At 40.0% G+C, this 15,788-nt stretch overlaps 1 protein-coding gene across 2 annotated transcripts in view; it reads left to right on the top strand.

Annotated features, from left to right (window-relative positions):
* CFAP69 (cilia and flagella associated protein 69) overlaps positions 1 to 15,788 on the top strand; it is an 82,002-nt gene that overhangs the window by 11,909 nt on the left and 54,305 nt on the right. For both annotated transcript variants that reach the window (XM_043967353.1, XM_043967352.1), the window contains exons 4-6: positions 513 to 622; positions 3,661 to 3,737; positions 14,111 to 14,209. In XM_043967353.1, the coding sequence (XP_043823288.1) occupies positions 513 to 622; positions 3,661 to 3,737; positions 14,111 to 14,209 (286 nt within the window). The remainder of the gene's footprint in view (positions 1 to 512; positions 623 to 3,660; positions 3,738 to 14,110; positions 14,210 to 15,788) is intronic.

The raw sequence follows: 15,788 nt of genomic DNA, 5'->3' as shown, positions 1-15,788 counted from the left end.
CTAATTTCAGGATCAAGGAGAGGCAACCGCGGGGGATCCAGAAAGGCATTATGTTGGAGGTGTTAGCAAACTGAGCTTTGAAGGGAGCTTGGGATATTCAGAAATGGAGGTGAGGAGGGAGAGCATCCCAAGCATGAGGAACAGCCTGTGCAAAGACACGGAGCTAGGGGATGAGATGGACGACCTGTCCCAGGAGTGAAAGCTAGGAAGGGGTGCAGAAATAAGGTAGTGAGGAGCTCCCAGTTCCAAACAGAGCCTAAGTCTTAGGGAGGTTACTTGGACAGAGAAGTGCAACCAACAGTCAAACTGGGCTGGACGAAAAGTACTTTGGCAGCAACTACATAGATTCATATTTTCAGAGCAGCAATCAAGGTAAAGATAAAAAGAATCATCGTATAAATGTGTAGAATGTTTAAGGATTTCTTATCTTCTTCCTTCAACAAAAGTGTTGTTGAAACAAGAATTGACATCATCCTAAAGATCTATATTTCCTTAATGAAAAATATTAAAAGCCTCTCAGGGATTTGGCACAAATCTTTAAAATCATGAGTCTGTGTACATCAAAGATTGAAAAACAACCCAATTTTCTGGATGTCGTATGTGAAATTCTGAAACTATGCCGGTAAGTTCTTGCTCTGGAATTTTGTTTGACATTAGCCGTGTATTTTATCACATCTTATTTTTTTTCTGAGACAAATAGACGGTGTATCATGGTGCTTTGATGAAGTCAGTAGCAGCTTGCTACAACACTGAGAAAACTTTAATTGATCCCTTGATTCCAACACCTGGGATTCTCAAGGGTAGTCAGTTACCTCCAGTCTGAGACTTCCAACACCAAGGGATTAAACAATAAGTACTGTTAAGGTGTGTGTTTCTTGTTACCAATAGCTTTCAGATGAGGTATGAACTTTAGATGAAGCCAAGGAACTGTAATATCCTTCGAGAATTTTTGTGGGACAGTATACGTGGGTGAATTTTTTGGCAAGATTTCATATGTGATTTTAAGGATGACTTTTTCCCTCTTCATTTTTCTAAATGAAACATTATGTTTCTAACATAATAACATAGAAACATAATGTTTTTAAAAGAAACATTAATTCAGAAATTTAATAATGTTTTTGATACCTCAAATTTTGTTTAAATTTATCACTATCTTATTATGATGAATGATAATTCATGTAATTGCATTTTTCAAAATAAAATTAAGTTGGCAAATATCTTAAAAGATGCAAGTAGAATTGCAAGTTGAACTTATTTTTTTCTTGTTAATAATTAAGACTCTCTTTAGCCAAAAGAATGATTTCTTCACTGATTTCTCAATAACCAGGAACTGATTATGCTTCCTTGCTGCCACATAGTGGCAAATGAAAACTGATGTTTAAAAACTCATTCTTGTTTGTTCCACAATATAGCATATGATAATCTTCTTGAAGTTAGAAAAAATCTTTAAATATTCATTTAGAATCAGAAGTGTACATTCATTTCATTATTTGGTTATTTTAAAACTTCATACAATCTATACATTTAATACTTTTTGGGGGGATACAGTTAAGAAAGCAGCAACGATTTGATGAGCAATACATTTGAGGAATGAGGAAATATATGACACAGCCCCTTCAAGGAGTTTACAATCTGGTTGAGGAATATACAACAAAATGATAAAGTTTATTTAGTAGAATCCCCTACATTCTAAAATTGTGTGTATTTGTGAGACTGTCCAAGTTTAGGAAAACCATGGAAAGGGGGTATGTTTTCCACACTAATGTTGGTATAAAATCCTATCGACCTAATAAATTGATATAACTGATGCTTTGGGTTTTCACCTTCCTTATTCTTACATATATATCTTCTAATAACTTTTTTCAGATGTTAAATTACTTTATTTTTTAAACTTTTTATGTAATTTTATTTTTTTTTGTTACATTCTAAGTCTCTCTCTCTCTCTCTCTCTCTCTCTCTCTCTCTCTCCCTCCTTCCGTCCCCACTCTGCACTGGAGAAGACCAGCATTTGGCATAGATACTTATATGTGTACACACACACATATAGGCATACATGCAGATATACATATACATGTGCATACTTCTGTTTATCAGTTCTTTCTCTGAAGATGAATAGAATCTTCCTTCATAAGATCCTTTGTAATTGATTTAGGTATTTATAATAACAGAATAACTTAGTCATTCATACTTGTTCTTCGAACAGTATTGCTGTTATTGCATACAACTTTTTCTTGGTTCTACTCATTTCACTCTTCATTATTTAATGCAAGTCTTTCCATGTTTTTCTAAAATCAACTAGTTCATCATTTCTTCCAGCACAGTAATATTCTATCATGCAAATCACTTTGATCCTTTCTTTCTTTCTTTCTTTCTTTCTTTCTTTCTTTCTTTCTTTCTTTCTTTCTTTCTTTCTTTCTTTCTTTCTTTCTTTCTTTCTTTCTTTCTTTCTGTCTTTCTGTCTTTCTGTCTTTCTTTCTGTCTTCCTTCCTTTCTTCCTTTCTTCCTTCCTTCCTTCCTTTCTGCTGGTATGTGGCATTTGCCCCATAAGAATCTCCTCTTCCAGGTTATTTTGGTTGCAAATAAACTATTTTTTAAAACTTTAATTTTGACTCTGGAATAGTGAGCTTTTCCCACTTTCTTCAGATTATGGTACTGATGTTTTTCATTTCCTTGTTTAATTGCAAACTATTTCATACCATGTCTATTTTGCAACTTTGTTTTCCAGTTTTTAAAAAAAGATGAAAAGTTGGGACAAGAAATTGTTTCTTGTGCTTTTTATGAGTTGAATTGGATATAAATATTAGAAATTTCTCAAATAATAAACACTAATAAACACATCGTGAAATTTGCAGAATTTTCCTTTTCTTGATTAATAAGTATTTTTAATTTTAGTTAGCTCATATTCCATAAATATTCTTGTAAGTTCCACATATTGTTTGTTTTTCTCTAATAGACTTATTTGTTAAGTACTATGTAATAGTCCATATTTTAACCAAAGCCTAAAATATTTTTTTAAGTTTTCTAAGACTCAAAACTGCACTGTTTTTAAAGACCCAAGAACTAAGACAGGCTATGACATGTGACTTTAATATAATTGATAATCATTTGTTAGTTTAGAGTTGCAAAAGACATTATAGGGATGGATAGTTTATCCAAATTATAAAGGAAAGGATACTGACCTTCAAAGAACAAACAAGGCATTGATCCATTAACTAAAGTTTGCAATACTTTGAGGAAAAAGCTCTTGATGAGCTTTTAAATTATAAATAATCCAGAATCTGTTTCATGCTAGATAATCCAAGGTCTCCCTGACCCTCATAGAATTACAATTATAGGGTTTTTTTTTTAACAGATTAATTCTATTTAAGCATATCCTATAACATGTAAAGTTAAGTACTTTCTTTTCCAACCTCTGCCTTCCATTTATATATCTTTGTTCTTTTAAATAAACCTAGTTAATATCCTTACAATAAAGTATGTGTCACTCCAGTTTATGGGCTTATATAATTGTTTTCAAATTTCCAGATTGCTAAAGAATAGTATACCAAGCCTATTCCCTAGTGATTGAAAAGGAAAGCTTTTTTTCCTACTTTGTGAATATTCCTAGGACCAAGATACAGATGAAAAACTTGCCATTACATTCTTCACTTTGTATTTCAGTTTGCCATTTCTGAAAAAAAAAACATCAGATGAAATCATCTATGCAAAAGAGATCTCAGGAGCGGTTTCACTTCTAGGTAAGTCTAAATTTCTTTGAGTCTGTAATGTGTAATGCATGGAACAGGCCACACAAAGAGGAAAAAATAAATAGAATGTAGCTTGACTTCCCTGTGGTTTTTTTTTTTTTTTTTTTTGGTGAGGCAATTGGGGTTGTGACTTGCCCAGGGTCACACAGCCAGTAAGTGTTAAGTGTCTGAGGCCGGATCCGAACTCAGGTATTCCTGACTCCAGGGCCGGTGCTCTATCCACTGCGCCATCTAGCTGCCCCCTTCCCTGTGGTTTTTAATGCAACCTCACAAGATGTCCTCTTTGGCACTTTAGAAGAACAGAGCCATCCATACGTGCTTGGGGGTTGAGCTTTTAAGGGTAATGATATCATTTTTACCAAAGGCATGAGTTAAGGAACCTTTTTTTTTTATTTAAGTTTTCAACCTTTGTTTAGATAAGATTTCCAATTTCAAATTTTTTTCTCCCTCCCTGCTCCCTTCCCCTAGACAGCAGGTAATCTGATATATAATATTAAACATATTTCTGCATTAGTCATGTTATACAAGAAGAATCAGAGCAAGAAGGAAAAACCTCAAAAAAAGAAAAATGACAGAGATAGTACGGTCCAATCAGCATCCATATTCCACAGTTTCTTTTCTTTCTTTTTTTTTTCTCTGGATTTGGAGAGCCTTTTTTCATCATGAGTGTTAAGGAACCTTTTTAAAAATTGAATATTATTATTAATGACCTAGACAATAGACTTAGAGTTTGTTAGAAGTTGGAAAGATTCTAAATGGTATTAGGAAATTAGAAAAATAGTCACAATCTAAAAAGAATGAAGCAGGAAGCTAAGATAGTATGCTTCAAGGAAAAAAAATATATAAACAGGTTAGATTAAGAATGGCCAGGCAGGGGGGCAGCTAGGTGGCACAGTGGATAAAGCACTGGCCTTGGATTCAGGAGTTCCTGAGTTCAAATCCGGCCTTAGACACTTACTGGCTGTGTGACCCTGGGCAAGTCACTTAACCCCCATTGCCCCGCAAAAAACAAAAACAAAAACAAAAACAAAAAAACCCAAAAAAACAACAAAAAAAGAATGGCCAGGCAGGGGCAGCTAGGTGGCGCAGTGGATAAAGCACCAGCCTTGGAATCAAATCTGGCCTCAGACACTTGACGCTTACTAGCTGTGTGACCCTGGGCAAGTCACTTAACCCCCATTGCCCACAAAAAAAAAAAAAAAAAAAAGAGAATGGCCAAGCAAAGCTTCTTGGGATCCTCCCATCTGGCATGCAGACAACCCCTCCCCCTCTCTCTTCTGATCCTCCTCTTGTTGTGTGAAATAATATCAAATCAAACCATTGCTTATGGACAGGGTATATCAATCATTAACTCCCCTGTGAATCAACTCACTATCCCTGCTCCCCAGACCAGAATACCCCTCACTGGCTATTATCTGTGTTGTCTCCCTCTATTTTAATATGTGTTATTTGAGGTCAGACTATCCCACTTTTGTATTTGTATTCCTAATGCTTAGCAGTGATCGACACCAAATAAATGCTTGATGAATAATTTTATTTTTTTAAAAATGGCCAGGCAGTTCTAATGGGGAAAAAAATCTAGTGGCCAAAGGTAATCATATTTTGTAGTAATTGATTCTGTACCATTGTGGAAATGTAGAATTTCTGAGTTGGAAGGGATGCCTTAGCTATGTAAACCAATGAATATCTGAAAGGAAATTCCTTTTTCAACATCCCCAACAAGTGGCCATCCAGCATTGTTTTGGGGTTTTTTTTGCTTTGTGGGGTTTTTTGTTTGTTTGTTTTTCAGGACAATGAGGGTTAAGTGACACACAGTAAGTGTCAAGTGTCTGAGGTTGGATTTGAACTCAGGTCCTCCTGAATCTAGGGCTGGTGCTCTATCCCCTGTGCCACCTTGTTTTGAAGGGCTCCAGTGATGGGGATCCCACCATTCCCTGCAGCTTTGGGATAGCTTTGTTTGTTTGGGAGATTTTCCTCCTATCAATCCTACATCGTTTTTTTGCATGATCCAACCCCTTTTTCTAGCTCTTTCCTCTAGGGCCAAACAAAACAAGTTGAATCTCTCCTACCTGTGACATCCCTTCAAATACTGGAATAGGAGGATCATGCCCTCCACCTTTTTCCCCATGTCTTCTCTTTTCCAGGCTAACCATACCGCTACCTTCAGCCAGTCCCAAGTACAATGCTGCACATGTCTGACCACATTACTCCTCTTCTCAATAAGCTGCAGGCTTCCCCATTCCCTCTAGGACCAAATATAAACTCCTCTAGTTAGCATCTTAAAAGCCCTTCACAATCTGGTCCCATCCTCAATGCAATGTTAGTCCCTTTCCCACACTCTAGAGTCCAGTCAATCTGGCCTTGCTGTTCCTCCCACACAACCCTCCATCTCCCACGTCTTTGCCTTTGTCCCAGGCTCTCCTATGTACCTGGGATCCACTGCCTCCATCCTTCTGACTCTTAGAATCCCTCGCTTCTCTCAGATTTCAGCACAAGCACCACCTTCTACAAGTCTTTGCTGAAACTCCCAGCTGCTAGGGCCTTCCTCCCACAAATCATCTTACACGGATTCTATGTAGATGTTGTTAAGAGGTGAGGTTGAGGAATGGATAGAGAACCAGCCTCAAAGCCCAGCTGACCTGGGTTTAGGTACACACAGTGGCTGTGTGTCCCTGGGCAAGTCACCTAATATCTTAGGGCTCTGGGCAATGTAAGACTGTAAGCTGCTTACAAGGTTCTGACCTACATGACTGTTGAATTGTTTAATTGGTATTAAGGAGCCATTTAAGAATTGTGGGCAAGACCGTGAATAATTCAAGGAAAGTTTTAAGATTACCCTGTATTGGCCCCTATTTAGTATGGATTGGAGTAGGCAGAGGAAGACTGGAGAAGGTCTCCTTTCTACTCATATCTTCTAATCTGCCCTCCCCTGCCAGCTCAGGCCCTCAGATTAATCTACTTCACTCTGTTCTACGGGGATGCTGACATAAATGTCACTCCAACAGGAAACACACAGTAAACAAATCAATAAAATGTTTGTTAAGTGGAATGATTGTGGACAGGAAACTTATCTCATCTAGTTGGCAGGGTTTTTGATATAATGGCCCATCCCTTGGGGCACGGAAATCATTTTCCTAAATCGGATCCATAAAATATATTTGTTCCAAGAGTTTTACCTACAATAGAGAAATAAAGAAACTTCTGCCCACGAAACAGAAACACAGTGAATCGATAAGGTTTTAAGTGCCTTTCTCCTTAGCATTGTACAGATGAATGTCATATTGTGATTTGGTGGTTTTCAGTCGTGCCCAACTCTTCATGACCGCATTTTGGGGTTTTCTTGGTAAAGATACTGCAGTGGTTTGCCATTTCCTTTTCCAACTCATTTTACAGATGGATAATTTGAGGCAAACAGGGTCACATAGCTATTAAGTATCTGAGGCTACATTTGAACTCAGGTTTTTCTGACTCTAGGCCCAGCACTCTATCCACTATGCCATCTAGCTGTCCCATGAATGCCACATAGAGTATAACAACTAAGTAATGTAACTGATTATTTTAAAATAATACTAATAAGAAACGTATCAGAATTTAGATATTCAAAAGGGCTTTATCCTTTTGAAACTAGCCACTTGGGAAATATGGTTGGTCCGACAATGCTGCTGTTGCTAAAGATGTATTTTGAACTTCTCTTTTGGAGACCACCCGAATCTGAGTCACATTCTTTTGAATATCTCTATTAGAGCAAAAGGGAGAGGACCATGAAGTCAGCAGTAGCCATGATTGTGTCACTGTTGCAACATACAAATTCCTCATTCAGAACTCAGTGATTGTGGAAGCAGAGAGGTGGGGACTGAAGGAACAGAATGTTTCACATGTTTCCTACATTGTCAAGCTCAGGCATTATTATCAATTGTTTTTCTTAACTGGTTTTCTTTGTTATAAGGTAGTGGTGCATATGTGTAAAACAAAGGGCACCCATAAATCTTTTATTTTTCCTTTAATGTAGCATTTAACTAAAGTATTTAAGAAGAGAGGACAATTACCATTGCAGGCAGCCAGAAAACTGGCTACAACCTTTTGCCTTTCATCAGAATTAGCCTAGTAGCAAGAGAGAAACTGATGCAGGTAAATCTTTGGTGTACAGGGAAGGGCACAGCTGGTATGCTGACCCACTTCGAAGAGAACTGAGGCAGGGGGCAACAAATGTGGGGTCTCCGGGGCAGCTAGGTGGCTCAGTGGATAGAACACCAGCCCAGGGGTCAGGAAGAGCTGAGTCCAAATCTGACTTCAGGCACTTGACACTTACTAGCTTGAGCAAGTCACTTAACTCCAATTGCCTCACCAAAAAAAGAAAAAATCTCTAATTTGGGGCAGCTAGGTGGTGCAGTGGATAAAGCACTGGCCCTGGGTTCAGAAGGACCTGAGTTCATATCCGACCTCAGACACTTGACACTTACTAGCTATGTGACCCTGAGCAAATCACTTAACCCTCATTGCCCGCCCCCCCAAAACAAACAAACAAAAAACCAAACAAATGTGGGGTCTCTGGGTGCTACCTCTTATGCCAGATGATTGGCCAGTCTGTGATGAGGTGGTATTTGTGATAGAGCCTTGCCTGCAATGTATGACAGAGGGAAGTCAGACTTGAATGTCTCTCAATAATGGGCATATTTGAGAACCCTCAGCATCATAAGACCCGCACAGTTTTTGTATTTGAAGATAGATTTGGGTTTAGAAAAGAGCCAAAAGTCATTTGGAGCAAAATATTATGAGATAGGTATATGGTAGTTGAAGAGTAGTGTTGGAGCTGTTTGTATTTGGTTTGGTTTTTGTTTTAAGTATAATTATAAAGTACTGAAACTTTTTTTTTTGTGCTTGTCAACTCCCTTTTCTGGTAATACCAATAATATCTAAACAATTCAAAAAATATCTAAATAATATCCAGCAGCATCACTAAAATAAATGATACAAAATCTCCTGAGGTGACTATTCTGCTATGATTTTTTTTTGCAGGGCAATGAGGGTTAAGTGACTTGCCCAGGGTCACACAGCTAGTAAGTGTCAAGTGTCTGAGGCTGGATTTGAACTCAGGTCCTCCTGAATCCAGGGCCGATGCTTTATCCACTGTACCACCTACCTGCCCCCTGAGGTGACTATTCTGAAGGACAATTTGGCTATAAAAAGTTCACATATATTTTGTAAAATTAGCCTTATTATTCATAGGACATTGATTCTTATCAGACATATTTCTAAAACTGAAAGTCTAACTGAAGAAACAGAAATTGATCTGATAGAAGAGATGTGGGCACAGCACTTTGTATCCTCAAGATCTGCACCTTTGTGGTAATCTTTGTTGTTGTTGTTGTTGTTGTTGTTGTTGTTGAGGCAATTGGGGTTAAGTGACTTGCCCAGGGTCACATAGCTAGTAAGTGTCTGAGGCCGGATTTGAACTCAGGTCCTCCTGAATCCAGGGCCGGTGCTCTATCCACTCAGCCACCTAGCTGCCCCCCCTTTATGGTAATCTAAGAAAGAATCTGATAAAGTAGTCATGATGGAGAACCTTTGGGTGAGGATAAAAGAAAAAATAAAGGGAAATTAGGTCATTATATAACTAGACAACATGACTCCTTGGAGGACATAGATGATCAGTTCTTGATACAGAAAAGGAAGATATGTTTTTGATAAAGAATGTCCGCCCTCAGGGGCAGCTGGGTGGCACAGTGGATAAAGCACCAGTCCTACATTCAGGAGGACCTGAGTTCAAATCCAGCCTCAGACACAACATTTACTAGCTGCGTGACCCTGGGCAAGTCACCTAACCCTCATTGCCCTGCCAAAAAAAAGAAAGAAAAAGAAAAAAGAATGTCAGCCTTCAAACTCATTCTGGTAGATAGTAAGAGAATGAGGGATTAGTGACTAGCTGCTACAACCATGAGTGAGAATGAGAAGTAGAAAAAGGTGAAGATGGAGAAATGTCAGAGCAAAGGAGAGCCACTTTGAAATCCTGAGAGGAATAAAACAAGCCCAATAGATGAGAGAGAGAGAGAGAGAGAGAGAGAGAGAAATTCCCCAAACTATAAAACTGGTGAGTTGATGTCAGTCCCCTGTGTAAGTCTAGAACATGTTATTAAGAAAATAGTTTGTGAACCATTAGAAAAGGAAAAAGTGATGACCAGGAGACAAGCAGATGTTTACTAAAAACATCATGCCAGACTGGTCTCATTTCCTTTTTTGACTAGCCTGGGAGGTCAGTGGAATGCCAAACCCTTCTATAAAGAGCTCTTTGATCTCTGCCCCTCCACTAGTCTGTAATAATCTGTTTTTCAGGTGGCCTCATGACACCTTGTGCCTTTCCACCTAACTCGTTCTCTAATTTTTATCAGTCATAATTATTTGTGTGTATGGCTTCCTCCATTAATGTCCTTCTCCAGTGCCTCATTGTGGCATGGAGGAGACCCTGGCTTTCTTCAGAGTCAGCAGAGTAAAAGGCCCAGCAGTTCCTACCAAGTTGGAAAGAGTTTGAGTGCGACCCTGCTGATGGACTCTGTCCTTTTTCTCAGGTCTAGTCCAGCTAAGTTTTAGCTCAGTTCAGAAAGGCTCACTGCCAGGTTGACCACATGGTAAGGGCTTTTTCAGCCATGAAAATTCTCAGAGACTGTTTACGAAGTCACAGGAGGGTACATGTCTGTATAGATGGAAGGAGGGCCCATACCTAACAAATCTCTGAAATACTTACGTGAGGGAAACTCCTTCTAGATTGTAAGCTCCCTGAGGGCAAGTACTTTCTATCTTCACCAATAACTGTTCTAATTCACTCTAATAGATGCTCAGTAAGTATTTGATGAGTGAATGAATAAGTACAGTAGAACTGACAGATTTGAGATTTCATCTATGTCTCCAGTCAATAAGCACTTATTAATCACTTGCTGTGTGCTGAGCTCTGGGACTTACGAAGAAAGGAAAAAACATTGGCAGTTCTCACCAGGCTTTATTACTTCAGCTCAGACTCCCCCACGGAATCCAGGATACAGACGTATGTGAGAGGATAGGAGCAGCTGATACATGCAATGTACAGGAGTATTGCATTCCTCCTTAAGTATGTCTTCATCCCATCTCTGGTTTCACAACAAGGATGTTTGAGAAGGTCCTTGTACTCTGAGCAGCTCTGTCCCCACATGGCCTGAGATTCTTTCTCCCACTGACCATATGCAAGAGTGTTAGTGACTCCTGCTGATTCAGAGACTCAGGTATGAGCTTGAGCTCCGTCTTGTGGAACGGACTAGGCCGAGACTTGGTGAGCTTGGAAAGGTGGGAAGAGTAGACTGTGTCCATTTCAGAATGTGCCCATAGCTGAGCTGATGGGGGGCCAAGGCCCATCTGTGAGACACAATCACAGGTGAGCTTGGCAGGGATGAATACTCACTGCCCCTTTCTAGAAATGTCACTTGCAACAATGTCTCTGGTCATTTATTGATTGGGAAGATTAAATGCCTTGATCTGTTGAGCTTATAGGTAACTTGTTCTTCAGTTAAAAGTGTGGTTAGCAGCTATGGGCTGTGCTACTGTCTTCATTCACAGGCAATACGAACCTCCTTGCTCAGATTAACCACACTGATGACTGAATACAAGATGAGTATTTCTTTGCTTGCTCCGTCAGTGGCCATGCCGTATTGATTCAAGTGCCAGAGATGTACAATCAAACCAAAACAAGCATAATGTGAGATGTAGAGGTGACGCTAATGATTGTTTGCTGACTAATGATTTCAAGTTCTTTAGTGTAAATTGGTCTTAGCCTAAATAATTAATTAAACAAACGCCCTCAAGATCAAAAAAGAACATTTCTAACTCAGGAGCCAACTCATCATATTGCCTATAGTTGGTATTAAATGCAATAGAAGGTGGATCTAGAGAGACATCTCATCTGTTATGAGAATAGCTGAAACTTTAAGGGAACTGAAAGGAAAATATGAGTTTCCTTTGACTTCCCTATTTGTTTATTGTTGTTTATTGTTGTTTAAAACATTCCTAATACTTTTCATTTTCGAAAGTGCAAATAATTTTGAAAACATAGACAATATCAAAGTGAGATCTGACTCTAGGGAAGAAGATTTTTATAGGATTTAGAGTTTGGCAAGAGCTTTGAGGCTCTCTAGGCCAACACTCTGATTGTCCAGATGAGAAAACTGATTCACAAGAGTGAAGGTACTTGCTCAAGGTACCACGAATTCCAGGGAGCAGAGCGAGGAGGGGAATCTTGTTCCCCTGACTCCCCAACCCTTGTTCTTCCCCTACATCAGGCTACTTCAGATGATTAAAGACAGAAGGGATAACATGGACTCGCCTAGGGAAGGGCTTTAAATGCCAGATAGAGGCTTTTCTGTTTGATCCTAGGGCCAAGGAGTTGCTGCTAAAGCAGGGGAGGGGCCTAGTCTGATCAGAGCTTTAGAAATAACCATGTGGCAGCCACGTGGAGGATACATGGGAAAGGGGAGAAGCTAGAGGCAGAAAGACAAACAGGAGGTTCCTGCAGTAGTTCAGGTGAGAGGTAAGGAGGAGCAGGAAGAGTGGGAAATGGATGGAAGGTTCAGGCAAATATGAGAAAGACTTCGGAGGTAGAGTCGATCAGACCAGGCATGAAGATACTGAGGTCTTCTTGTTTTAGCCCATTAGGATATATATAGTTCCATCCTCCTGAGTCCAGTGCACGTTAAGACCCTGGGGAACACAAAATGCCCTTTCATAATTTCCCTTTGTTCCCCAGGTCTCTAACCTGGACCCTCCCTTCTTCTCTCCCTATACTCTCAGTGATTTCTTCAGCTCCCATGGATTCAACTCATTTCCCTCTGGGGCTTCAGTCCTCCCATTTCTGGCAATCTGCTGCTGGACACTTCCAAACAGATGTCCCGCAGGCACACCGAACCAGACACCTCCTCCTTTCCCATGAAGGTGCACTAGTCAAGGGCACTATTATTTTTTTTTCAAACACCTTATTCCTCTATAGCCAGTCACTTGTCTGGTTGGTGCCATTCTGCCTCCAAGCCTCTCTAGAATCTGTCCCCTTCTCTCCATTCCCACAACCATCCTCTCCCTCCTCCTCCTTACCTTTCACCTGGACTGTTTGTCCAGCCTGCCCTGAGTAGGTCATTGTCCTGCTCGCAAAGCTTCAGTAGCTCTTCTCTGTCCCTAAGATGAAGAAGAAGCTCCTCCTTGAGCACTGAAAGCCCTTCACAATGTGAAAGTCCATCTAAATTAGCTTCCTGGCCTTTCACACGTCTCCCTGTCATGCATTCTACCTTCCAAGCAAACTGGACCACTCGCTCTTCCCCATTCTCTCTCCTGCCATCAGACCTCTATATAGGCTCACCCTCTTGCCTGGAATATTATCCCTCCTTGCCTCTGTTTCTTTATTTTTTTTGTTGTTTTTGTTTGTTTGTTTGTTTTTTGGTTTTGGTGAGGCAGTTGGGGTTAAGTGACTTGCCCAGGGTCACACAGCTAGTAAGTGTCAAGTGTCTGAGGTCAGATTTGAACTCAGGTTCTCCTGAATCCAGGGCTGGTGCTTTATCCACTGTGCCACCTAGCTGCCCCACCTCTATTTCTTAAAACCTTTGGTTTAACCACCTCCAAGGTGAAGGTCCAACGCTCCCTCCTCCAAGAGGCCTTTCAAGAGTAGAGTCTTCGGGGCGACTAGGTGGCGCAGTGGATAGAGCACCAGCCCTGGAGTCAGGAGGACCTGAGTTCAAATCCGGCCTCAGACACTTAACACTCACTAGCTGTGTGACCCTGGGCAAGTCACTTAACCCCAATTGCCTCACTAAAAAAAAAAAAAAGAGTAGAGTCTTCCAGTGGCTAGTACCCCGTCTATTACTTTATATTTATATATGCATGTATTTCCCTATGTCCGTCTATACATAGAATATTCATATAAAGACAAATGTGTACCTAAAGATAAATATATATGCATATGTGCCCTCATGTGCACATATACACGTGTAGTATTCTAAAAGTCTTAGTTCAGTTTTAGGTTATTAAAGCTTAAAACTGTACAGAGACTTTGGGGACTTCCTGTATATAGTCTGGATTTACCCCCCCAAGAATATGCTGGATCCCAACCTACCCCCACCCTCACTCCCCAGTAGACCCTAAGTTCCCTGAAGACAAAGACTGGCTCACTTTGGTACTTATGCCCCCAGGGCCTGGCACAGAGGAGGTGCTTAAGACGCGCTTAATGATTGGAAGTGATAGCATTTGCACTTGGGAAGATCATAAAAATGGTGACTAGGGTGGTCACTAGAAGTTAAATGTTTGTTATTTAAGACTTGTAATGATTCCACTTTTAAATGTTGCTTTTCTGTTTCTGACAGATAACTTAATAAAGGTACCAAATTCTGAGTTGAGGATTCAGCTTTGTAAGTGTATTGTTGACTTTTACCACGCAGAACCACTAAAAAAGCAAATTGCAGGTGAAGTATTCTATTTTTGTTTACTGTATGCCACTCTGTATCCATTGCAGTCTCTTTGAGAAGAGAAAGGCTTATCATTAGGATATATACAAATCAGATTGTTTTCTTTTCTTTTTTTGGGGGGGGGGGAGGTGAGGCAATTGAGGTTAAGTGACTTGCCCAGGGCCACACAGCTAGTAAGTGTTAAGTGTCTGAGGCCGAATTTGAACTCAGGTACTCCTGATTCCAGGGCTGGTGCTCTATCCACTGAGCCACCTAGCTGCCCCCAGATTGTTTTCTAAAGCCTCAGGATCTTCCCTGGTTCTGAACAAAAGTTAACTTTCTATGTACCTTTTATTTTAAAATGTTTTAGGTTCTTAACATAATTTTTAAGTTATCTTCCATTTGTACATTTCCTTACAATTGATAGTATCTGAGTGCTTAGGATATGTTTTTTATTATATAGAATACTTGACAATCATCTATAATATTTTTATCACTTTTTTCAGTAGTATAGTCACATTCTCTCATTCAAGCTCTATTCTCAGATACTTCTAGGAAAGAAATAATTCTTTTTTTTTTTTTTGGTGAGGCATTTGGGGTTAAGTGACTTGCCCAGGGTCACACAGCTAGTAAGTGTCAAGTGTGTGAGGCTGGCTTTTAACTCAGGTACTCCTGATTCCAGGGCCGGTGCTCTATCCACTGTGCCACCTAGCTGTCCCTAAGAAATAATTCTTTATGCTCTTTTGGAAGGAGATCAGTGGAGGAGGATGTGATGGGTTACACTAGGCTATGAGTGGCAATTAGAACAGGCAAATTAAAACCTGGCAAACCTTGTGGGATCTGGCAGGCCTCAAAGTCAGTATATCAGTCAACAAGCATTAATTAAGCACTTTCTGTATGCCAGGCACTATGCTAAGCACTGGGGGAGATTGTTTTTAAAAAAAAGGTAAAAATGGGGCAGCTAAGGGGGCACAGTGGATAAAACACCTGCCCTGGATTCAGGAGGACCTGAGTTCAAACACTTAACACTAATTAGCTGTGTGACCCTGGGCAAGTCACTTAACCCTCATTGCCCTGCAAAATAATAATAATAATAATAATAATAATAATAATAATAAATGATAATAAATTTTTTAAAGGGGGGGGGACATATAAGGTCCTCAAGGATCTTATATCCTAATATGAGACACATACAAATAACTAGGCACATATACAAGATAGACACCCAGTAGATAGAAGGTAGTCCCAGAGAGAAAAACACTAGCAGCAGAGGCATTAGGAGAGGACTCCTGTAGAAAAGGAGATCTGAGCTGAGTCTTGAAGGAAGATGGAAAAGTCAAGAGGGAAAACATTCCAGATGTAGGGAACGAGAGCCACTGAAAAGGCAAGGGGAAGAAAGAGTTGTATGTGAAGAATTGTCTGTAGGCCTGTATAGCTGGACCCCAGGAAGGGCTCAGTGTGATAAGGGCTTTGAATGGGAAACAGAGGGATATGTATCTGGTCTTGGTAGAGATCCACTGGATCTTCCCTTTCGGAAAATCCCTTAGGGGCCAAATGAGGATTGTTTGGAGTGGGAAGAGCCTTGAGCACAGAGGCC

The sequence above is a fragment of the Dromiciops gliroides genome, chromosome 5, assembly GCF_019393635.1.
Source record: "Dromiciops gliroides isolate mDroGli1 chromosome 5, mDroGli1.pri, whole genome shotgun sequence".
NCBI lineage: Eukaryota > Metazoa > Chordata > Mammalia > Microbiotheria > Microbiotheriidae > Dromiciops > Dromiciops gliroides.
The sequence above is the reverse complement of the archived record's forward strand: the minus strand, read 5'-3'. Positions and strand labels throughout refer to the sequence as shown.